This window comes from Nematolebias whitei, chromosome 8, assembly GCF_014905685.2.
Source record: "Nematolebias whitei isolate Nwh7 chromosome 8, NemWhi1, whole genome shotgun sequence".
NCBI lineage: Eukaryota > Metazoa > Chordata > Actinopteri > Cyprinodontiformes > Rivulidae > Nematolebias > Nematolebias whitei.
The window spans coordinates 33408410-33434527 of NC_056505.1; the positions used below are offsets into that span (position 1 = coordinate 33408410).

At 44.4% G+C, this 26118-nt stretch overlaps 1 protein-coding gene across 1 annotated transcript in view; it reads left to right on the forward strand.

Annotated features, from left to right (window-relative positions):
- The window catches only part of LOC119414075 (hexokinase-2), an 82150-nt gene that overhangs the window by 28419 nt on the left and 27613 nt on the right, over nucleotides 1-26118 (forward strand). Inside the window, exons 5-8 of the mRNA XM_037681193.1 lie at nucleotides 7941-8036; nucleotides 9209-9308; nucleotides 12517-12700; nucleotides 24861-25022. Of these exons, the coding sequence (XP_037537121.1) occupies nucleotides 7941-8036; nucleotides 9209-9308; nucleotides 12517-12700; nucleotides 24861-25022 (542 nt within the window). The remainder of the gene's footprint in view (nucleotides 1-7940; nucleotides 8037-9208; nucleotides 9309-12516; nucleotides 12701-24860; nucleotides 25023-26118) is intronic.

Below are 26118 nucleotides of genomic sequence, written 5' to 3' on the forward strand. Positions count from 1 at the left end.
ACGCATTACAGCTGTGCGCGCTATGTAACACGTCAACGCCCGCACCGGACAGAGAAGATGAAAAGATGCTTCTTCTGATCTGTGGGGGGGGGGGGGACCCCTCCAATGATATCGCTCTTGATTTAAAAGAGCTCGTGATGATTTTAGGCATAAAAGCTGGGTTTGGTCTTAAATCAGCTGAACTACTGTCAGCCTGAATTCTGAGACATGACGGAGCGACAGAGAGGGCAGATAAATCACTCACCCTCTTAGCGGATGTTAAAACCAGCAGCAGGGCTGTTTTAAGAGACAAAAATTTAAGTGAAACCTGATCCAGAGGCTCAAATGGAGCTTGATCAGGGCTCGCAGGACCAGCGTTAAATCCCACTGTGGAGCAAGTTGGCGTGAAACAGGCCTACGTCTCAGTACACCTTTTAGAAACCGTTCCATTAGCCGGTGATTAAAAGCTGTTCTGTCTCCGAACCCTTCGTGGCAGGAAGAGATGGCTGCAGCGTACGTTTTAATCGTGCTGAATGCCAACTTCCTATCCATCAGCTGTTGTAGAAAAGACAACACGCCGTCTAATGGGCATGAGGTGGCCTCTACACCTTTCTCTGTACACCAGCGCTGAAAAGCAGTCCACTTTGATGTGTACAGAGCTGTGGTAAATGCAGCACGTGAATCTTGGATTGTGCGCACTACCTCTTGCGGGAGACCCATCCTCTCTAAGCGGGACCGCTCAGCGGCCAGACCCACAGGTGCTGACCTATTTCTGAGTAACTCCTGATTGCTCCTCCTGCTTGAAGGAGAGTGACCTCCCTCTACGGCAGTTTCCACGGACGACCCGACAACAGACGTTGCATGACTGGGAACCATGGTGCGTTCACGTGCTCGGGAGCCACCAGAAGAGCTGTCAATCCCTCCTCCTGAACTCGGTTCAGGAACCGTAAAATCAGAGGAAGTGGGGGAAACGCATACAGAAGCGTTTTGGGCCACGGGCTGTGAGCAAATGCATCCATCCCCAGCGGAGGATCGTCTCGCGGGCTCAGGGGAAAACCATAGTTGACACTGAGCGATCTCTCGTGTTGCAAACAGGTCCACAGCTGCTTTGCCAAACTTCTGCCACGTCTGAACCGTCAGGTCTGGATGGAGAGTCCAGTCCCCGTGACGTGGGCCGCCCCTGGACATCACATCTGCCCCTCTGTTCAGAACACCGGGTATGTAAACTGCTCTGATGGAGAGCAGGTTTCGGTGAGCCCAACACAGTAGCTTGCGCAATGTGTAACATCTGGGCTGAACGCACACCCCCTTGATGGTTATGTACACAGCAGTCATCATGTTGTCTGAGTGAATCAACACGTGTTGATTCTGTAGCACGGGAGCAAAGTGTTGAATCACATTCAGCACTGTGCGACACTCCAAAGACATTTATGTGGGCTGATGTGTGGTGGGGCCACAGTGTCCCTACTGCTTGAGATAGGTATGTCCCCCCCCAGCCTGACAGCGAAGCGTCCGTGAAAACTGACACGTGTGACGCGGGTCTGCTGATGGGAACTTCCCCTGACAGAACCGGGATGTTTCCCCAGTGTCGGAGGTCTGTTCTCACGGAGGGAGGGGCAGTGAACATCTGTCTCTTTTGTTTTGTCTGGGCCGGGAAAATCGAGCTTTTCTTCCAATTTATGGCGAAGCCCATATTTAACAGGTGTGATGCCAGCACCTGAGCCTGCATCAGCGCCTCCTGTCTGGAGTGTGACAGGAGCAGCAGGTCGTCCAGGTAAAACAAAATTCTCATCCCTGCTCTGTGCAGTGGATGCAGGGCTGTCTCCACACACTTTGAGAACGTACGAGGCGCGAGGGAATACCCGAAAGGCAGCCTGTTGTACTGATACTTCATCCCCTGAAAGGCGAAACGCAGAAATTTCCTGTGTTTTGGGATGATCGGTATGTGAAAATAAGCATCTTTTAGATCGATGGAAACAAACCAGTCGTTTCTCTGGATGTTGTCCAACAGCTGTCTGGTTGTCAGCATGTGAAACGGTCTGTCCATGATCGCTTTGTTGAAAGCTGACAGATCCAGAATCGGTCTCATCCCTCCGGTCCGTTTGGGGACCAGGAAGTAGCGTGAGTAAAACCCTGTGTTTTCCTCTCCGTTGGGAACTCTGGAGATTACGCCTTTTATCAGAAGCTCCTGAACTTCTGCATTTAAGGCTGAGATTTGGTCTGGTGATGACAGGACCGTCTCCATAACTCCTCCGAATGGAAGGGGTCGGGTTGCAAATTGCAGCGTGTAACCCTTGCATAACACTCTGTCCATCCATCTGTCCGGCGAGCATGTTTTTAGCCACTGCATAACGTTCGTGGAGTGGACGTGCGTTTAAGTGATGCGCCGTGTTTTGAACGGATGTCATCCAATCCGCCGCCTCGACCGCCGTCATGCGTCGCGGAAATGTTTTCCGCGTGACCCAAGGCGAGGCTTCCTCGAAAGGGCTGTTCTGCACGTGCCCGTGCGCTGCGTCTGGATCGCGGACCAACCTTCATGTCTGGGTGGGCCGGTGTGTGCTGAGGCGAAGCGTGTGCCAGCTGATGACGTCGTGGGGCTGCACGTTTAACGTCGCTGTGCGAACGTTGAGAGGCGGAGGGCGTGACTTCATCAACTCCGTGCTGTCGGAGTGAAGGTTGCGAGCCTCGCGGGAGCACATGTTTTCTCTGGAGGGACGCGCGCCGCTCTCGCTGGGGGCGGGGCTTGTCACCGGGTTCGTTCAGCTGTCTCACGCTTATGCCGCCGTGAGCTGCCGATCGCTGAGACGCGGTGGATGACGGCCGCTCGCGTTTGCTCAGGTGAGGCGTGTGTTGTTTTCGCTGAGAGCGGGGACCTCCGCCGGACCCGGCCTGCGGTCCCACATTTATACCGATGTGAGCCGGTGAGCGCCGGGCAGCTGTGCGTGCATCATCAACACAGCGCCGTTTGGATGGAGGCTGCTTGCCTCGCTCGGGTGCGCGTTTAACACCACTTGGGTGATGATCGTGCGGGTCTGATTGATAACGAGTTATTTCGCTTACCGTAGTGTCGAGTGAGCGTCTCGTCATGTGTTGGAGCGGCGGTGGGTTTAAAAAACCTTTATTTAAGGACACCGGCTCTTTATGTGTGGAGGATGTGTGTGCAGCGGCTGTGAGCTCATCCGAGCTTACAGACTGGCTAAAAACAGACACTTTGATCATTGAAAAATCATTTATTTCAACTTCTGTGTCATTTATACACACATCCTCCGCAGACCGTAATTTTTCAAATCTTCTCCCCCGTGAGCTCTGCGATTTGTTTGCCCCGAGCGCCGTCTGCAGGCGATCTCTGGGGAAACGCTGAAGTGCAGGTTGCCGGAATGAGGAGGGGTGGTCTGTGACGGGTGGGGCTGGTGATGGAGCTGAGCGAGACGAAGCTGCTGCGGCCGTGGAGCGCCGATGTTTCTGCCTCTGCTCGCGACGATCTCTCCAGCAGGCCGGGGGACGGGATGAGTCGCGCGGCTTGATGAGATGGCGCACAGCTTCCGACATCTCCTCCGACTGCTTCGAATTCGCCAGCATGGTTTTTAAGCTGCTTCCGAACAGCGCGTCCGACGTGATGGGGCCCTCCATCCTTGTGCAGCTTTTCCGGCAGCAAGGGAGAGTGACGAAGCCAGGTGGATCGTTGGATCAACGTCATCCACGCTGCAATCCTCGACAGGCAAACCGTGGAAGCGGCGCACATGTTGAGGATGGCATCTGCCGTCTTACAGAGGGAGCTCTTTGTCTCCTCGGTCAGGTTTGCGGCCTCCAGCCTCTTCGACATGCTAAATGCTAGCAGCGCCATGTTGTTGCTAGCTGCGGCCGCCTGAAAAGCACACTGGTGGGCTCGATTGGAGAGCGCGGTCACCGCCTGGTTGTGTTTCCCCAGAGGGACGGGACGCTGCTCCAACCTGGACAGCTTCGCTCCGAAGGCTTCCGCGAGGCTTGGCTCAAGGGGGGGTACCGAGGGATAGCCCCGCTCGGTGAACCCCTCCACTCTGGTGATCGGAGCGTAAGTGGAGACTGGCGCCCTTAACCTACCAGGACCGACTGCGGCCTCGTTCCAGTACGATGTCACCGCTGGAAAACAAGGCCAGATGGGATCAAGACGGCGAGCCGGCGTGGAGCCAAACCTTCCCGCAAGATCATCCGATCTGAGCGGGGGGGGGGGGGGGGGGGGGTGAGGGGACGGAGAGCCCCTTTACGTTAGCAGCTTCCCGGATAATGGCGGGCAGCTCCGAGAGGAGTGCGCCGACGGCAGGGAGCGGTGTGGCCGTTGAGGCGGGAAACCCCGGGGGAGTCGAGCATCCGCTCGACCTCCCTCTTTCCAACACTGCGCTCCCCAGGAGGGAACGAGCGTCGGGGCTGCTGCTAACGTCACCGGTCCCAGAGGAATCATCCGATTCACTCCGAGAGCTGGCGTCGAAGAAATCCATGGCGTCGACCAGCGAGCAGTCTCCCGCCACGGACAGGCAGTCCTCGATGGTAGCCTTAAACAAGGCTGCTCTCCTCTGCCTTTCCTCCGGTGGAAGCTCGTCACAGAGGCGGCAGGAGGAAGCGCGGGCGACATGGCGGGGACCCAGGCATCCCTCGCAGGTGTCATGCCGGTCGAAGCTGAGCAAGCAACCGGTCTTGCAGGAGGGACACAAGCGGATGGTGTTGGAGCTGGACATCTCGTTGAAGGTCAGTTGTTTTATATTAGCTTGCTGAAGAAAAATGGGAGCCGATTACCCGCTCTTAATGTAACTTATACGGATCGGGTGGGGCCCACACAGCAGGTGGGCGTGGACTAATTTTTTCAGTATGATGCTTGCGCATAACGGGATAAACCCGTCATCAACAGCCTTAAAGGGCGAAGCCTATACGACATAGAACTACTACTTACTACTTGTACTACTATTCCTACTTTGCGGTTTTTCACTTATCGCAGGGCTTCAGGGTACTGATCCCCCGCGATAAATGGGGTAGTACTGTATTTACGAATACAAACTATTCATTTGTTTTCATTTGTAACTTCAGTTGAGGAAATGCGGTCATTTTGTTCTCCAGTAGTCTAATTTTAGTCTTTAGTCTATAGCAGCATAACTAGTTTGCAACACCAAAATGCTCAAAATTAATTAAATAAAACATTATGAAATAAGAAAAAAAAATCATTTTTATTCTTTTATTTCATAATTATGTTTTTCATGATAGCGTATTTATTTCATAATGCCACTTTTCAGCAGAATGACTTTGGCTGTCAATCATAGTCATTGGGTTGGACCTTCACACCCACTGGCTGATCCTTCACGTCCATTAGTTTTCCTGAATACCTGCCCTCTGGTACAGCTAGTCATAATCTTGTTAAATTCAAAGAACTAAAACTGCGAGTCCTCCTGCGTAGTGCTCTGTTAGGAAAATGTGGAGCGGTAAGAATCCTGGGGTAAACTTAGTTTTTCACACACTTATTTTGTATTTTGACTTCATTTTTGTTTATTAAATAATCACAGTAGAATATGTATATTTTACTAGATTTAAATAATATTAGAACAGTTAAAAGACCAGATTATTTGAATTATGACCAATACATAAAAAACCCTCAAAAACCTAGAACTAGGATGGACTTTCCCATTGTTTTGTTAAGTCAATATCACTTATTTGCCATTCATTCATTCATTCATTCATTCATTCATTCATTTGTTCATTCATTCATTCGTTCATTCATTCGTTCATTCATTTACTCAGATTGTTTGATGCATTGGACTTTAAATGTGAGCACAGATGCTCATTCACAAGTGCAGTGTTTAGTCACAGCTGTAAATGCCAGTGTGAATGTTCCTTTGACAGACTGTGAATGCTTAAGCCAGCTCTTACACACCAGCACGTATGACAACTGGATTAGTTCGTTAGCTTGATTCTTTTTCTCTCCACAGTCTCTTTCTAGCAGTCTGATGGAGGCACTCTTTAAGTAATTACTCCTTTGAAGATGACTTATTGGGACAACTGAATAACCAACAAGCACAGTTCAACATCTGTCACATCTCAAATGGGTTTTGTCCTGAAAGTGTTGCTCCTGCTGTTGTCTGAATGTTTTCTGCTGCAAGCTCTGATTCGCACACAATATGGTGGGACGTGAAAATAAATTACCTGTTTATTGTCGAAGAAACTTTAATTGTTGCAGCCTTCACTTTATTTTTTGTAAAGTCTAAATGCAGATACATTTTGATACAATAAAATTGTAGTTTAAACTAAAAATAATAAGAATGTTCACTGAGCACATTTTCCACCATGACCAGTGCATCTTATACTATTTAAATTTGTGATATCAGTTCAGAACCAAAATACAATAAACTTTCTCCAACACTTCACAAAAATTCTCTTCATTCTGCTTTAAAATTTATTCAATGAACAGGTAAATAAAAGACAACATTCATATACCTCTAGGTCAACTCTTGTTCTGCTGGGAAAAAAATAAATGAACATTTCTGTGAGTAGAGATGAATGTACTTGCTTCACTTACTAGTTTGATAAGAGATTCAAATTTTGTGCCTGTAAAGTTTGCTGCATCGTCCCTTTGAGAACTTACAACAGGACACCATGTTTAGAAAAATTAGCATAACTACTTGTGTTTAGACTGCATATATTTCTTATAAACACTCAAGTGCTGCAGGATATATGAAACCTCTGACTTTATCGACGTGTTCTGCTTTATTTTTTTGTAATGTCCCTAGGCTTGAATTTATGTGCAAGTGCTTTATAATCGTTATGGGGTTTTGAAAAGAAGCTGTTATGATGCAGGAAATTCCCTTGTTCATAAACAGGAATGTTAATTAACAATGTTCAGACAAATAGGTAGTTGTGTAATGTGCAGAAAAAAAGTGCTGAAATGCTGCAAAATGGATTAATTTCAGTGCTGCAGTGCGTGATTGGTGCACTGGACAGTCTGTGGTTGCTGCAGACTGAGACAGAAACAAAACACACAAAGTTGCTCATTATTGACGTGAAGTCATGATTTGATTGTGTTGCACATTGAAAGTAATAAGGAGCAATAGTAAAAGTAAGGAAATAAAAAAAGAAAATGTTTATACTGTAATTAAGGCGCCATTTACACATTTCATCATTTTCATGAGTGTACAGAACTTCCTTTATTGGAAACTATGAAGTAAACTAAAACAGGGGCAGCTGTGTAGAGCAGTCATCCTCCAATGGGAGAGTTGGAGGTTTGATTCCACCAGCAGTCACATGCTGAAGTGTCCCTGGGCAAGACACTGGACCCCTCATTGCCTCTGATGTGTGTCCCATCGGTGTATGAATGTGACCTAAAGCTCTGATTATTCTTTGTATAGATCTAGTAGAGTTCTGTACGAATGAGTAAATGAGGGCACAGATTGTAGTGTAAAGCATTTTGAGTATCTTGATAAAATAGAAAGACGCTATACAAGTACAGTCCATTCACTATATTTTCCATTTTTATATTGCTTAGTATAGTTTCCTTGAATGATTTGGGTGGCCCTTGGGGTGGCAGAAGATTCATCTTTAGTGGCCAAGGCCACCACTGGCTTGTGTTTAGACTCCCTTGACTCCATCATTGCACCTGGTCGTGGATAAAATAGCTTTCCCCACCCACCAGGAACCTTGCACTGCCTGGGACAAGACAAAAAACAAAAATAAGCTACCATACTTTTATTTTTTCCACAGTGTAACTCCTACCCACTTATACCAAAAACATTAAGGTTTACTTACATTCCCTGTTCAGTTCCAGTTCTGAAGTACACCCATCTTGAAAACTACAAACATTCACTATTCAAATCCCTCATCGACAGGAGACATCAGCGTACTGCTTGTTTACTTAAAAAAATAATAATTGTACAAGTTGTTGATGTGAGACTGAAATAAAACAAGTGCTCAGTCTTTACTCTGCTTTCTCTTTTTCTTCCCTGCAGAGTGTTCTGATATATTGGACCAAAAGCTTCAGAGCAACTGGAGTAGAGGGAAAGGAAGTTGTCAACCTTTTGAGGAAATCCATCAAAAAACGAGGGGTAAACAAAAAAAAAGTGGCTCATGAAGCAATACTTTTATTTATTATTGTATGAAAACGTATCAGCTATCAAATTACGATGACTTCTGCCAGTCAGTGGTTGGATTTTGATTATTTAATAGAGCAGCTTATTCATTCTTCTTTTGGTTTGTGAAATCTAAGCCAGTTTTTCAATTCGCTGACTGTAGTTGGGGACATACTCAGAAAAATCAGATAATTCAAATCAGACTTTATGAGAGCCCGGGGGCTCTTGGGGCTTTTTTCTGAGCCTGTACAGTTATCAGCATTTGTTTCAAGGCGAACAAACATTTTTACTGAATCCAAGGGCCGACTTTATCCAGCTTCATAAACCAAAGGGTCAATCAGAGGTTCTTCTTAGCCCAAATGGACAGAAGTTCTTGCTTTACTTTAAAATCATCCCTCATTTTGAATAGCACATTTAAAACAACTGAGGTTTAACAAAGTTCTTTGCCATCAAATATACAAAAAAAATAAATAAAGGACAATAAAATACATAAAACAGCAAAAGTATATAAGACCCTTTTGAAATCTCTGTTTACATGAAAACTCTGTAAAACAATGGATCCTAAGCAAGGGTTTGCAAGAGTTTTTATAGTTTTAAGCAGTGTGGCCATCCATCCATCCATCCATTTTTTTTTCCACTTATTGGGCGTCAGGTTGCGGGGCAGCTTAAATAGGGAGGCCCAAACTTCCCTCTCCCCAGCCACTTGAGCCAGCTCCTCCGGGCTAATCCCAAGGCGTTCCCAGGCCAGGGGCAACAAGTATATCCATCCCTGCTCTGAGCCTCTCACCAGGGGCAACTCCAGAGTAGAAGTGTTCAACCCCTCTCAAATGGTAGGGAAATGTTCTTTCTGATAGTCAAAGCTGCCTCTGCATCCACCTTGGTGATCAGCTGGTCGATGATTAGATGAACCTCCTGCTGGGAGCTTTCAAACACAGCCACCAACAATTGACTAGAGAAAAGATGACTAATAAAATCAGCCAATAAAAAGTACTAGTACTCAAGATAAATAATGAAACTGTAAAATTCCTCCTAGATTTGTTTGAAACTAAAACATGGCCAGATTTGTCAGGAAACTGTATGATTTAATTCTGTAATTGTAAAGAGTGTGTTGTTTTTAATGTAAACATCTAAACAGATTCTGATTGCAGGACTTTGACGTTGACATTCTGGCCGTGATCAACGACACAGTTGGAACCATGATGACCTGCGGCTATGACGATCATCACTGTGAAATTGGTCTTATAGTCGGTGAGTCAGCTTACAGCATTGTGTGTCTCCCTAAATAAACACTCGCCAGCCACTTTATTAGGTACACCTTGATTCACCAAGTTGTTGAAAACCTTTCTCTGTGATTTTGGCCCATGTTGACGTGATGGCATCACATAGTTACTGCAGATTTATCAGCTTTACATTCATGATGCAAGTCTCGCGTTTAATATATAAAAAAGTACAGACAATAAATAAATGCATATAAAATGAATCTTACATTTTTGGTGGTGTTCACAAATTCAGTTATTGTTTCATCCATCCATCCATCTATCAATCCATCCATCAACCAATCAAGCATCCGCTTGTTCTGAAGTCGGGTCGCGGGGGCAGCATCTTGAGCAGGGAGGCCCAGACATCTCTTTCTACAGCTGGCTCTTCTGGGAGGATTCCAAGTATATATTATTTTGCCTGCAAACAAATCTGAAATTGCACAGTATTATGTGTCTTCACCTTCAAAAGTTTTCTTTCATTTACTGCCCACACACTTCACTGTGAGATACATGAGAACTGCAGCAGTCCAGTCCAGGGCTTGTACCTTCCACACCTGCATGCGGGGATTTTATTGTTGTGTTGAACTGAAAAGAGAATGTCTTCTTGTAGGCAGAATATGATGCTCCACAGTCTAACTCCCAAGCATGTATTTGCCCTGATATTACCATCAGACTAACTCAATTATGTGAAACTTGATTACTTTTTCCTGTAAAATAATATATTACCAGTAGTTTCATTAATGCAGTAATTAGATTGCAAATAAATGATTTATTGTTAACATTTTACTTGAGTTTTTTTTTCCTCCACAAGCTAAAGAAATGATAATTAAAAAAAAAAAAAAAAACTAACTTCTAGATGAATTCTGCCCAGCAGCAAGCCCTGGGTCCTGCTCACATCAGTGACCATGTATAACTCACTCAGCCAGATTGATGGCATTGAGAGGATTTACATTTTATTTTGAATATGTGCTTAAGAAGGACAATACTAATATGGTGAAATGCATGTTGTGTTCTGGTGTTAAAAGTCTCAGCGATGAAGACCTCCACTTCAGATTTGATGGAACACCTGCAGGCTGGGCACAACTCCACAACATCATTGTTACCTGAATCCCAATGGATAGTGTTCAACTCAGCTAAAGTTGCCACTCCAAGGAAGATTAGTCAACATGTTGATTATTATTTACATGTTTTATTATTATGTGCCATCTGCTCTGCAAGTTGGCTTCAAACTATGGAATGGATTTCCTGAATGGAGGCGTGTCTCATGAACCCAGAGAAATAAGACCCGTCTCACATTCAGGAAATTCATTTCATAGTTTGTAGCCAGCTACAACATGCAGTAGCACTGTGGCTAATGGCTAACCAACTTTTCATCAAAACATGTCTACTGTGTGGAAGTATTTTACACTAGAAACGCCACAAAGCAAGACGGCAACGTGCAATGTCTGCAGAGCCATAGCACCACATTAAACTGCGATAAAGTTAGTTTTACATTGGACATTCGAGCTCCGTGGCTTCAGCGGTGTGCTATTGTTGTTCAGTCCGGAGAAGGCAGTCTGATTTCGGTCTGCTCCGCTCAGTCTTCCCGTCTCGGTGGAGTGGCAGACTGAGCGTGGCTGACCAAAATCGTGGTGGAGGGAGGAAGTGGAGGGGGCTTGTGGGTCCTCCTCCCCTTTACATTTTTGAATAAAGTAGATGCGATTTCCTGCATTTTGATGTAGCCTATTTTAACGGGTTGTTCAACATCAACAATTACCTACATTTGTATACACTTAAATTACTATTTTAGAGAGCAACAAGAAGTCGTGTGTGAATAGAGCAGGTCTGATCCTGTCAAGCGTCCTACCTCCCCCCCACCCCCCAACACACACACTTCACGATTCTGAGACCAACTCTTCTCCACTGAATTCATTCCTGCACGTTGTTGCTCCTGCTGCTCCAACTTGAATTACGACTGCCTTCTCAATTGTCCATCTAAGGACAATCTATCCATCCACTTATTTTATGAAAGTAAATTGGATTGGTTTTTTTTCGACATTTTGATCGTTGTTATTTTGACAAATTAACGCGGTTGTTTTGATACGTGATTAATGTGAATAATACACATCAAATATTTCTCTTGTTTTTTTTCTTTACTGTAGCTAAGCTTTTTTTATTATGTCTGAAACGCATGCGTGAGTTCACATCAGCAGTTGTGCACACTCTGTAGCACTGTCTGGAGATGCTACTGTGCGTAATGTTCACAGAGCACGCTGCTGAATGTGTTGGAAGAATCCGCTTAATCCCCGCAAGACATGCCATCCACATCTGTGCTGGGCAGGAGCGTGTGAGCAAGCTGGTGCACCTGCTGTAGCCAGAAAAGCCACACCACAGGCTGAGTCCGCCGGGCCAAGAGCAGCATCTCCTTTTATTGTATTTTTAATAAATAATCAAAATCAAAATGTGCAATGACTTTGGATTTTTAGGGACGGGGATTTGAGTTGCCGGATCCAAGCAAACAGTTGCCGGAGCACAGCCTGTCAAAATGAGAGAGTTCCCGGATCTTGTTCCGGCAGGATCCGGCTCAGATTAAGCACTTGTTATCAGGCTCCTCTCTTGTGGAACCAGCTTCCAGTTTCTGTTCGTGAGGCTGACACATTGTCCAGTTTTAAGACTGGACTTAAGACTTTCCTTTTTGATAAATCCTATAGTTAGGGTTGGCTTGTTATGCTGCCTTAAACTTAGACTACTAGAGGACAAATATACCTAATTTCTTAAAATGAATTGTTAAAATTAGTTTTCATTTGATTCTATTTCTATCTTAACATTTGATTCTCGACCTGCCATTGTGTATCTGTTCCTCCTTCCTGTCCTCTCAAACCAAGCTGCTCAAAACAGATGGCCACTTGTCCTGACCCTGGTTTTGATGGCGGTTTCTTCCTCATGAGGGAGTTTTTCCTTTCCACTGTTGCCTTTATGCTTGCTTAAGATGAGTCTGTGATGAAGAGCAGGAGATTTTGTTTCTTAATACAGCCTTTGTGTGCTAATGCAACTGAAAACTGCACACACAATAAAAAAAAAAAATATGACCTGGAATGGCATTATCTTTAAGAAGTTTTAAACATGTCAGACTAAAGTAATGTTTTAGTTTTTACTTATTTAGTTTTTTGTTGTTGTTGTTGAACAATAACTTTAATGGTAACCTCACTTCCCTGAAGGCACTGGGACCAACGCCTGCTACATGGAGCAGATGAGGAACCTTGAGGTGATAGATGGTGATGAGGGCCGGATGTGTGTAAATACGGAGTGGGGTGCTTTTGGAGATGATGGTGCCCTGGAGTATCTACGCACTGACATTGACCGGGAAATTGATGCAGGCTCGCTGAACCCTGGCAAGCAGCTGTAAGTCTCATGACATTTATCTTCGTTTCTCAGTAGAAACTCCACGGGAAATGTTGTATTTTCTCAACTCCACTGTGTATTTCTGTATATTTTATTCCTAGTGGAAGCCTTTTTGCAATCTGCCATATTTTTTATAATTTTTTTTTTTGCAATTTTTGTTTGCTAGTGGGAGAGAGCATGCATACATGTTTATTAATTCAGCATTATATAATTGGAGAACAGGATTTGCTGTGTTTCTGTGTAATTGTTAAATTATAATGATGCAATTATTGGCAAAAGAAAATTTTGCCACAGGCACACATCTATGGAAGACTGGATATTCTTTTTCTCCCCATCTGCATCCACCTACAGGAATGTTTCTGGAACAGACTGAGTTTTGATAAATAAAGTTTTCCAACAAGACTGAGCTAACTTCTGAACACCGATAAGAGCAAAGTTTCATTTTAAGTTTGTAAAATAGTGTTCACATGAACTCCTTTGACATATTGAAGATTAAAAGTGATTTAACTGATTTAAAAAAAAAAAAAAAAGAAGTGATTTAACTGTAGCAATATATTTAGGTCTTAGCTGCGTTTGAACTAGTTGTCGCATCAACAGCCCTGTCAGCCGTAAACTTTTTCTTTCCAAACTGAGGTGCTGTCCTCCATCTTCAAAATGTACTACTCTTTCAGGACCTGCAGCTCAGTTAAAGAGCCACCCCAACAGCCAAACCCAGCTGTTCTCTGATTGGATTGATAAATTTGTGATTGACTTGACATTGACCAATCAGCTGAGAGGAAGAAACATATCGTCAAAATTCGTACTTACAAGTTATAACTCTTGAAAATTGTAACTTGTAATTATTTTTTACAAATGCAAATATTTCTTACACACACACACATTCCTATCTACACGTGCTTAAAACAGAAATTCTCAGCCATTTTATTTTGCAAAGGTTATTAAACTTAATTCCCAACGATGCGCTCTGATTTACAAACACAAAATATATTTATGACTGGAACTTGTGTCCATAGGTTTTACAAACTTAATGAACCAAAGGTGTCAAAAATGTTGAGTACAACTTTGTGCTTGCTCAGGATGGGAGACTGCGATGAAGTGAAGATTCTTCGCAATCTGCTGGCTTCCTTAGATAGGGAACTTGTACTAATTGGCTTTTATAATGTACAGGTGTTGGTCATAAAATTAAAATATCATGAAAAAGTTTATTTATTTCAGTAATTCTATTCAAAAAGTGAAACTTGTATATTCATTCATTACACACAGACTGATATATTTCAAATGCTTATTTCTTTTTATGTTGATGATTACAACTGACAACTAATGAAAACCCCAAATTCAGTATCTCAGAAAATTAGAATATTATTTAAGACCTATAACAAAAGGATTTTTAGAAATGTTGGTCAAATGAAAAGTATGAGCATGAAAGTATGAGCATGTACAGCATCAATACTCAGTTGGGGCTCCTTTTGTCTGGATTACTGCAGCAGTGTGGCGTGGCATGGAGTCGGTCAGTCTGTGGCACTGCTCAGGTGTTATGAGAGTCCAGGTTGCTCTGATAGAGGCCTTCAGCTCTTCTGAATTGTTGGGTCTGGTGTATCACATCTTCCTCTTCACAATAGATTTTCTATGGGGTTATGGTCAGGCCAGTTTGCTGGCCAATTAAGAACAGGGATACCATGGTCCTTAAACCAGGTACTGGTAGCTTTGGCACTGTGTGCAGGTGCCAAGTCCTGTTGGAAAATGACATCTGCATCTCCATAAAGTTGGTCAGCAGCAGGAAGCATGAAGTGCTCTAAAACTTTCTGGTAGATGGCTGCGTTGACCTTGGACCTCAAAAAACACAGTGGACCAACACCAGCAGATGACATGGCACCCCAAACCATCACTGACTGTGGAAACTTGACACTGGACCTCAAACAATGTGGATTCTGTGTCTCTTCTCTTTTCCTCCAGACTCTGGGACCTTGATTTCCAAAGGAAATGCAAAATTTATTTTCATCAGAGAACATAACTTTGGACCACTCAGCAGCAGTCCAGTCCTTTTTGTCTTTAGCTCAGGCGAGACACTTCTGATGCTGTCTCTTTTTCAAGAGTGACTTGACGTAAGGGATGTGACAGCTGAAACCCATGTCTTGCATATGTCTGTGCGTGGTGGTTCTTGAAGCACTGATTCCAGCTGCAGTCCACTCTTTGTGAGTCTCCCCCACATTTTGGAATGTTTTTTTTTTTTCACAATTTTCTCCAGGGTGCAGTTATCCCTATTGCTTGTGCACTTTTTTCCTACCACATATTTTCCTTCCCTTCGCCTCTCTATTAACATGCTTGGACATGGAGCTCTGTGAACAGCCAGCCTCTTTAGCAATGACCTTTTGTGTCTTGCTGTCCTTGTGCAAGGTGTCAATGGTCGTCTTTTGGACAACTGTCAAGTCAGCAGTCTTCCCCATGATTGTGTAGCCTACAGAACTAGACTGAGAACATTTAAAGGCCTTTGCAGGTGTTTTGAGTTAATTAGCTGATTAGAGTGTGGCACCAGTTGTCTTCAGTATTGAACCTTTTCATAGTATTCTAGTATTCTAATTTTCTGAAATACTGAATTTTGGATTTTCATTTGTTGTCAGTTATAATCATCAACTTTAAAAGAAATAAACATTTGAAATATACCGGTCTGTGTGTGATGTATAAATATAATATGTAAGTTTCACTTTTTGAATTTAATTACTGAAATAAATGAACTTTTTCATGATATTCTAATTTTATGACCAGCACCTGTGTATGAATGTTTCTGTTCAGTGCCCTTAGATGACTTCTGTTGTGACTTGTCGCTATATAAATAAACTGAATTGAATGACACAAGATTTTGTGGCAATGCATGTCCATCATGCAACACATTAGAGCTGTCTTAACTGCTTTCTTTTGTTTTTTTACAATGCTTTTTGTCCTACTGTAAAGTATGGGAATGGCTGTGTTAGTATATTGGCTTTTTATTGAATCAGTTTTGTTAAATGGGGGTGCGTGCATTGGTCAGCAGCTTTCTTGGGAGTTCCACTCAGGGCCTCCTTGCTCTTGGAGAGTTTTATGCTACTGTATTAAGATGTCAGCTGTTCTCTCTGCTTCCTTATGATGCATTACTGTGCTGAGCCTTCGTCCTCTGCAAATCCTCATCTTCTTCCACAGCATTCACCCTTTTCTGCTGCTTGAGGCACTTTATTATAAGTTGATTCCAGCAGTAAGGAGTTGACTCATTTGTGGATGCTCAAAGCTTCATCTTGGTTTGGGGCTCTGACACTCACTAATCCTCAATAATCTCTGCAATACATAAGTACACACTCACAGTAAAAGTCAATTAATTGAAGACAACATGTTACTTGAAGCAAAGGAGTTCATGAATGAATTAAGTGTAAAAAGAAAAACCACAATCTGGAGGCTGCTTTATGATTGAGATCTTTGAAGAGTCAGTATGTTGAGTAAACACAAGAATACATCACCTGGCCTGTTCAGTCCTCATTCTGTTGAGCACTGAACTGTTGTATTGTACTTACAGTCCAACACTTTTACTTTCATAATCATACTTTCTCTTTTTCAATATCAAATTTAAAATCAGCTAAAATGAGGAACAAACAAGACTATTTTTAATCTATTTTCAGATTATTTTTAATTGTTTCTTGTGAAGCCACACAGCTGTGTTGTTATTTGTTTGAATACAATCAGTTCATATAAACAATAATTCATTAATTGCTGCTTCACAAATTTTCAGTATCAGTCTCTTAAAGGCCACCCACATTTACATTTTCTGTGGGTCTTTTTGGAACAAAGATAAAATACAGCACAAACATGTCAGCGTGTTCCCTGTGAGTAGGATGGCCTTGATAATGGTGGATTTAAAAACTCAATGCACTCATCTGAGATTTCAGTTTTCATAAACATTCTTATTATTTGCAAATTTATAGACATCAATGACAAAATATCTACTTATACAGAGAAGAAGAAAAAATAACTTTGTCCAGGTGAACCACAACTGTTTCAAAACTATTTATATTTCCACTTGATCTGTTTAGCACCTTCTCGTTTCCAATTTAACACTTGGTTGTGAAAAACAACTATTTGTATAAAACATTTGATGTACCAAAATACACTTGTTCAACCTCAGATACTATAACAACACATGCTCTGTCTGTTGCATTTAAATAGACTTACTGTTGGCCACTGCATTAGATAGTTTTGCTGTTCTATTTCATATAGGCTTCGCCCTTTAAGGCTGTCGCTGGTGGATTTTATCCCGTCATGCAAAGCATCGCACTGCAAAAAATTTAGTCCACGCCCACCTGTTGTGTGGGCCCCACCTGGTCCGTATAAATTATGTTAAGAGCGGGTAATCGGCTCCCATTTTTCTTCAGCAAGCTAATATCACTGTCAGAAGAATGAAGAAGGGTAGTTGTCCAGCTTGACCAGCACAACCTTTGTTAAGGCTGTCTGTGGTCCCGCCACGCCAACCTCCTGCTGTCCCGGTGAGTTCTCCTCCCCGAGGAGAAGCAGACAAGCAGCCTTGTTTCAAGGTAAGCGCCGAGGAATATTTCTCTGTGGCGGTTCGCTACATGCTGGACGACGCCATCGACCCTTTTTTACTTTTATCGGCGACTCTCGGAGCGAATCGAATGGTTCCTCCGGGACAGGCCACGTCAGCAGCAGCCCCCGTTGCTCACTCCCTCCTGGAGAGCGTAGTATCGGAACGAGGGGGGCTGAGCGGATGCTCACCCCCCCCGGACCTTTTTCGCATCGGCGACCACACCACTCCCAGCCGTCTGTGCCCTCCTCTGGAGCTGCCCAGCATAATCCAGGAGGCAGCTGACATGAAGGGACTTTTTTCCGTCCCTCTCCTTCCCCCTTCCAGATCGGATGATCTGACGGGAAGGTTTTTGGCTCCACCTTGGCTCGCCGTCCAGATCCAATCTGGCCTCGTTTCCCAGCAGTGATATCCTAATGGAACGAGGCTGCAGCCGGACCTGGTAGACTGAGAGTGCCGGTTTCCACATCCGCGCCCATCACCAGAGTGGAGGAGTTTTACTGAGCAGAAATTCCCTCGGTGCCCCCCCGGAGCCAAGCTTGGCGGAGGCTCTTGGAGCAAAGATGTCCAAGTTGGACCAGCGTCCTGCGCCTCCGGGGAGGCATGGCCAGTCGGTGACATCGCTCTCCAACCGAGCTCACCAGCATGCGTTCCAGGCGACTGCAGCAAACAATAACGTTGCGCCGCTGACGTACAGCCTCTCAGAGGCCGGAGGGACAGACCTGCCTCAGGAGACGAGGAGCTCCCTCTGCAGGCGTCTGATGTCACCCTCAACCCGTGTGCCTCGTCTGCTGTCTGCCTTGTCTCGCATCGCAGCCTGGATGACAATGGTTCAGAGGTCCACCTGGCTTGTCACTCCCCCTCCCTGTCGGAGAGGCTGCAAATGGACTCGCTGGAAGGCCCCATCACGACAGACGCGCTATTCGGAGCCAATTTTCAAGCCGGAGGAGGTGTCGGAGACTGTGCGCCATCTGATTAAGTTGCACCCCTCCTCTCATCCCCCCGCCCGCTGGAGAGAGTGCCATGGCCGAGACAGCAGAGACGAGCCACAGCTGCAGCAGCGTCTTCTCGCTCCGCTCCGCTCCGCTCCGCCACCAGCCCCTCCCGTCAGAGTACAGGCCTCTTCATCCTGACAAGCTGCAGGGCTCTCAGGGTAGAAGTTTTAAAAATGAGTCATTGCGGAGGATGTGTGTGTGCATAATGATGGTTTGAGTTTTTGGAATAAAACGTAAACATCATTCAGGAATTAGTCTGTTTTCAGCCTGACTGTCAGTTCGTACGACCTCACAGCGGCTTTTCCTCACACATCCTCCACACACAAGCGTGCCGGTGTACTCCAACAGGGTTTAAATCACCGCAGCCTGAGAAAACAGACAAAATGCGCACGTGAGCGACACAGCAGTCAAAGTGAATGTTTTCAGCAGACCGAGTCCAGTGGGAAATCCTCGCCATCAGCCCAAGCTGTGCGCTGCCTCCTCAGTGCACGCCAGCTCACATCAGCATGGATGTGAGCCCGCAGCCTTTACGTGCCACACAAGCGTTGCGCACCTGCAGCAGCCCTAAACCTACAAGGTTCCGCATGCTCGGGGGCGCGCACCTTTCCCTCATCGCATACCAGCCCACATCAGCACGGATGTGAGCCCGCAGCCTGAGCGCAGCACCCGCGGCAGCCCTAAACCTACAAGGTTCCGCATGCTCAGGGGCGCGCACCTTTGCCTCAGCACACGCCAGCCCTCATCAGCACGAATGTGAGCCTGCAGCCTGAGCGCAGCACAGAAGCACCACGCCCTGCGGCATCGGCAGCCCGCACATGGCCCCGCATGTACGGGGCCGCGCGCTTTTTCCCTCAGCGCACGCCAGCTCACATCAGCATGGATTTGAGCCCGCAGCCTTTGCGCGGCATAGAAACGCCGCACACCCGCGGCAGTCCTAAACCGGTTCCGCATGCTCGGGGTGCGCGCACCTTCCCTCAGCGCACGCCAGCTCACATCAGCACGGATGTGAGCTCGTAGCCCGAGTGAAGCACACATTACAGCGGTGATCAGCGTCCGTAAATAACGTGACGCAGCATATACGCATGCCCGCGTCCCGAACGTTACGCGGTGTGGCAGCGAGCGTGTCGCTCCAGATAGATGGATGAACCGTTATCAGCAGGGGATTCATGCTGCAGTACAGCTCAAACCCTCGTTCGGAGGAACTCTAGAGACTTTTTCTGTCGTCTCTAGAACAGATCTCGTCCCCCCCTCGCAGAAGCTCAGGAAATTCTGATTAAAAATGTAATTTCCAGGGTCCCAGAAGGAGAGAAAAACACAGGGTTCCACTCTCGTCACTTCCTGGTCCCAAACGGACCGGAAGGATGAGATTTATCTTAGATTTATCAATTTTGAACTGAGACAATATTTCCATTCAAAATGCGTCGAGCCGCCCTGCAGCCACCACACAGAGCAGGGAGGAGAATTCTGCTTTGTCTGGACATCTGTTGCTGCTTACCTGCTTTTCCAGACAGGTGGCAGCAGTGCAACTCACGTGAAACCGGCAGAGTGATAACAGCTATTTCCATCAGCAGACTATGTCACACGTGTCAGACTTCACAGAGGCACATACATATCTCGAGCTGTAGGGGCGCTGTAGCCACCCCACACAGCAGCTCATATAAATGTTTTTGGAGTGTCACGGTCTTTGAATGTGATTCAACACTTTGCCTCTGTGCTACTGAATCATCATGTGTTGATTAACGCAGACAGCAAGTGACTGCTGCATACATAACCGACACGGGGGGTGCGCGCTCAGCCCAAATGTTACACATTGTGAGACAGCTGCTGTGTTGGGCACACCAAAATCTGCTCTCCATCAGAGCAGTGTACATCCCCGGTGTTTTAAACAGGGGGCGGATATGATGTCCAGGGACAGTCCACGTCACGGGGACCGGACCCTCCATCCTGAGCTGATGGCTCAGACGTGGCAGAAATTTAGCAAAGCGGCTGTGGTCCTGTTTGTAACATGAGAGAACGCTCAATGTCAACTATGGTTCTCACTGAGCCCGCGGGACGAACCACCGCTAGGGTTGGACGCGTTTGCTCACAGCCTGTGGCCCAAAATGCTTCTTTACGCATTTTCCCCACTCCCTCTGATATCACGGTTTCTGAACCGAGTTCAGGAGGAGGGACTGACGGCTCTCCTGGTGGCTCCCGAGCGTGTGAACGCCCTGTAGTGGACTAGGCCCATGTCAAAAACTAAGTCTAAGGTCAAAAATCTTGACCTTAAGAACCTTGTGGGACAGGAACTGTCATTTCATTGATTTGAATCCAGAAATGCAGGTTCACCCATCCTGAGACTTTCTTTCTTGAAGATTCATGTGAAAGAACACTCTCTTTTTTATTATCATTACTATTTTACAAATGTTGATAATCAAAATGTCTTAGTTCAAACCATTTTAGATGTTGCAGTGAACTAATCAATTGTATTAACTGTGTAATGATTTTTATTCTCATGCAAAGTTAGAACTCATGTCAAAGCTGTTACAGAGTAATTATGCCTTTTCTGATTTCTGCTTTTGAATGAGCAAGTGTACGTTGGTCCAAGGTTGGAGTCAAACGCAAAACAAGTTGTTAGAACGAACTGTCATGTTTTTAGAATCCTCTCAGACGTAAATATAGAGGTTTTGGCACCTGTTTCTAAACTCGCCAAAACAAAACTCTCTCTGTCTGTGAGAACATTTCTGATCTGTTTCATAACAATTCTTGCTGTCTTCTAACCTCTTACGTCACAAAACACACCCCGTCTGGTTGTTTCTGACCAATGGGAATACTCCCAAAAGTGAACCGGGAAAGAGCTCTTTAAAATGTCGGTACTTCCTGGTCTACTCAGTTCTGTTGGGTTCAGTTCGAAGTTCTGTTCAGTTCTGTTGGTTGGAGAAGTTCTGCGGCGCGGACAGTGCTGATATGTCCTAGCGCTGGACAGTTCTGTGAGAGACGGGATGATCCTGACATGACAACAGAGCTCTTCTGAGTTCCATGGGATTATAACATTTTCACTCGCCACTACTTCTGACGATTCACAGCATCCTAAGGAGACGCTGGACAGGTAGCGTTAACGGAGCTCCATATCTGCTGATTAACCTCAGAAAGGTAATGAGTCAAGTTTCCTACCAAGCGTACCGGGGAGAGCTGGGTTCTGATGGAGAGTGTCAATTCTGGTGAACACTTCCCCTCCCATACCATCTTTACTCCCTCTAAACTTCTTTCCCATCTTTAAACTTTTTATCAAGTAGATATTCTTCCAGATATTTAGAAATGTCTGTGTAAAATGCTCATCCACATCCGTGTGGGTAAAAGATCATAATTGTACAGTTTCATAAATGTCTGTGGTGAAGCAACAGAAAAATCATGGCCGTATGATTTTTCCTGATTGATTGCTTATGTTGTTATTTTCATAATTTGCCAAATTAATGTAAATGTTTGATGTTAAATTTTGATTCTGTAAATAAATGACCGCATTCATTTTGATGGGTCAAATATAAATGACGTCTCACGTTTGCATTTCATTAAATTCAATGCACGTTTTATTCAGTTCAGAAAAATGAGGAATCCGCGTTAATTGATGAATATATCCGAGCATCTGTTCATCTACAGCCCCATGATTCCCAGTTCTACGACACCTGTTATCGGGGCGCTCGTGGAAACTGCAGTGGAGGGAGGATGCTCTCCTCCAGGCAGGAGGAGCGATTAGGAGTTACCCAGAAATAGGCCAGCACCTTTGAGTCTGGCCGATGAGCAGATCCGCTTAGAGAGGATGGGTCTCTCTCAAGATGTAGTGCGTACGATCCAGGATCCACGTGCTGCATCTACCACAGCACTGTACACATCAAAGTGGACAGCTTTTCAGCGCTGTTGTACGGAGAAAGGTGTAGAGGCCACCTCATGTCCATTAGGTGGCATGCTGTCAATGTTGGAGAGTTTTGGATTATTGATCATTTGAAACTGTTTTTCTTATCAGTATACGTGTTTCAAATTATCAATAGTCCAAAACTCTCCAACACTGTCCTTCTGCAGCAGCTGATGGACAGAAATCTGGCATTCAGCACGATTAAAACGTATGCTGCAGCCATCTTCCTGTCACGAAGGTTTTTGGGGACAGAACAGCTTTTAATCATCCGCTGATGAAGCATTTTTTAAAAGTTGTACAGAGACGCAGGCCAATTTCACACCCACTTTCTCCACAGTGGGATTTAACTCTGGTCCTGTGAGCCCTGATCAAAGCTCCATTCGAGCTACTAGATCAGTTTCCGATTAAATTCTTGTCTTTTAAACCAGCCCTGCTGTTGGCTTTAGCATCTGCTAAGAGGGTGAGTGATTTATCTGCCCTTTCTGTCGCTCTGTCATGTCTCAGAACTAGGCTGATGACAGCTCAGCTGGTCTGAGGCCTAATCCACTGTTTTATGCCTAAAACATCACGAGCTCTTTAAGTCAAGAGCGATTTCGTTGGAGGGATTTTTTCCCTCCTCCCCACATTCAGAAGAAGCAGCATCTTTCCATCTTCTCTGTATGTGTGTTGACGTGTTACGTAACACGCACGGCAGCATTGCGTCAGACTCAACATTTGTTTGTGCACTATAGAGACGCATCTGAAGGTCGCCCTTTATCCACCCAGCACCTGTTACGCTGGCTGTGTGAGGCCATTTCTGAAGCCTTCAGAGCATCAGATTTAGAGCCTCCTGACAACCTCAGGGCGCACTCGACCAGAGGTATCGCATCTTCGACTGCTTTGCATAATGGTATGTCAATGCAGGATATTTGCACTGCGACCGTGTGGTCAACATCCTGCTCATTTATTCGCTTCTATTTACGTGATGTGACGGCTCGTTCCATGACACATTATGTCCTTAGTGCCTTAACAAAATTAATATTGTTGTTTCATGGAATCTCGTTTAAACTCACATCTGACTGCATTTATTACAGTGTGAGATGTTGTTATCAATCACAGGTTATGACTGTCAATCACAGGTTATGACTGTTGCTCTTGTTCTATGGTTATTAATCAGTCCATGACTACTGTCATCAATCAGTTCATCAATTAATAATCAGTTCATTTATTATTAATCTACTGATACTGAAGAGCCGTGGATCTGCTTGGTTCACGGCCTTTTTCAGCCTCTCCTATTTTCTGTTGAAAACCTTTCCGGGGCGTTCATGCACTCAGAACGCGCAAATTACACAGTGCGCGTCTGTGCATGGTGCGCGTAATTACGCAATCCGTATTTACACACATGGAAAGCTGAGTGACAAGATGTTGTTTTTGGGCAAGCGGGCGCTTCGAATGGTGTTCGATCTCTACAAAGATTAATCAGTGCTTTTCACATTCATACACTGATGGGACACACATTGGAGGTAATGAGAGGTTCAGTGTCTTGCCCAGGGACACTTGGCATGAGACTGCTGGTGGAATCGAACCCCCAACTTTTGTATTGGAGGACGACTGTTCTAGCCACTCAGTCACAGTCGCCCCATTATGGTAAATAATGTCACCATAATCAATGGGCGGTAGGAAGGAAGCAGTTATAAGGCATTTCCTGGCATTCCAATTTAAGCAATATCTATTTCTGAAAAAGAAACCCAGTTTTAATTTCAGTTTTTTTTAATCAAGTTAGCATTTCAGGTTGCTGCTGGTGAAGATTCTCAGTCATCCAGGACATGATAAATTCAAAAATGTTCAATACAAAAACAACTGGACTATTTGTAACAGAAGACGTTTCGCTTCTCATCCGAGGAGCTTTCTCAATTCAGAGAACAGTGAGTGTGGGGTTCAGGTTATCACCGCTCTTTGAATTGAGAAAGCTCCTCGGATGAGAAGCGAAACGTCTTCTGTTGCAAATAAAGTCCAGTTGTTTTTGTATTGAATATATTTGAATTTCAGGTTGTTCGTCATGTGTACCCTCATGTGTAGAACCTGATGCTGCTGACCACCTCCACAGCTGAGCTGTTGATGAGAAGTGGACAACTGAACAAGAAAATATTTGAACAGCATTGCCTGGTCTGATGAGTCTCTGTAAACCTAACAGATGGCTATGTGCAAATATATCAATAGATCATCCGTTTCTGAAATACTCAGACCAGCCCGTCTCGCACAAATGACCAAATTAATGTAGTGGTGTTTGAGTTCTTGTCACTTTAAGTAAAACTGGTGAACTGTCAGACTAACAAGCTTGTGATGCATGTGCAGGCATGCCTCTGTGCGTCATCATAATAGATACTTGTAAGTCTACAGCCATGGTAATATTACTGACGAGTTTTAATTAATCGGTTAATACGGAAGAAATGTCACCCAGATGGTATTTTTATATTCTCATGTCTCTGTTTAGGCTAGAGGCTTATTAAATTTCCCCAAGACGCATGTAAATCAGGATGTGTCACAGCTAAAACATTTCTAAATCGAGATGTGAAGTACCTTCCAGTGCTCTCCTGTCAGAAGCTAACCTCAAGTTTGATGCTTTTTTTTGTTTGTTTGTTTTTAAGTGGCAGTAGAGTAAGGTCAAGTTTGCAAAGGCTTTGGCTCTGTTTTTGATTCTGTTCTTAGCTGTGTTGTGTTCATGTGACCTTGCAGGTTTGAGAAGATGATAAGTGGGATGTACATGGGAGAACTGGTGCGCCTCATCCTGGTAAAGATGACCAGAGATCAGCTGCTGTTTCAGGGGAAGGCCACATCAGAGCTCCTCACCTCTGGATCCTTCAGCACCAGCTACGTTTACACCATTGAGACTGACAAGTGAGTGTGTTTGCATGTGTTTAACTGCCATCATTGACATGACAGCTAGCTAAGCAGCGACTAACAGTGATGTTCTTGAAATTTCTAATCATCAGTGAGCAAAGAAGACAAAACATCTTGCAGTTACAGCAAGTACTCACCCAAAGTTAGCTGTGTTGTGTTCATGTTTTACCAGTGGTATAGATTATTATTATTATTATTTATATTTTAAAACCTGGATAATTACTATTCCCCACACTAAATTTACAGTATTTGGTGTCTACAGTTTTATTCTACTAGGTCTGGGATGAAACGATTAATTCAGTCAGCTTGTTTTTGAGACTTTAGCACTTTACCTCTACACATATGTTTGTGAATATTCTGACACAAATCTTATTTTAGTATTCAAACAGAGTTATATAATGAGTATATCATGAAAGTGCAGACTCAGCTAGAATTCCAAAGTATTTACATCTAAGTCGGAGGGAAGGTTTAAAAAAAGCTGTTTATTTGCAGGAGCTTCTTGTTCTGAGTTCCAAATGTACAAACAACTAAGACTGTTTTCATGTTTGGCACACTGGTGGGTGGCATATTTCCATATTTCCTCTAGTGATAACAGTAAAAATGTCTGGACTTGATTACAAGTGTATAAAATGTATTTGAATAGTGCTTGTATACACTGAAATTTTGCAGTAAAGGACATTTAATTTAAGTACAACATATCAGTTTGGTAGGTACAGGAAAATAACCCCCTTTTTAACTCAAAACATCCTTATGAAAGAAGAATGCTTATTTCCTGCAAGTAGCATGCCTTTGTCAGGTGTTGGTGCAGCCTCCTGTCAAACCCCTTCTGAGCAGTTCTTGGACACCAGTGGTTTTATAGCTCTGCAAGGATCTGCATGTTTTATTTGTGCAAATTTGTAACTAATTAGGTAAATAAGATAATTTTATTTTAAACAAAATGAGAAAATACATTTAATAAAGCCAAAAATCTCAAGTTAAGGGATTCATTTTTTTTAACTACAGGAGTCCCATCATAATGGCAGCTGGGTAACTAAAGACCTAACAGAATAAAAGCAAACATTTTTTCTGTGTTGCTTAAAACAACTTATGTCTT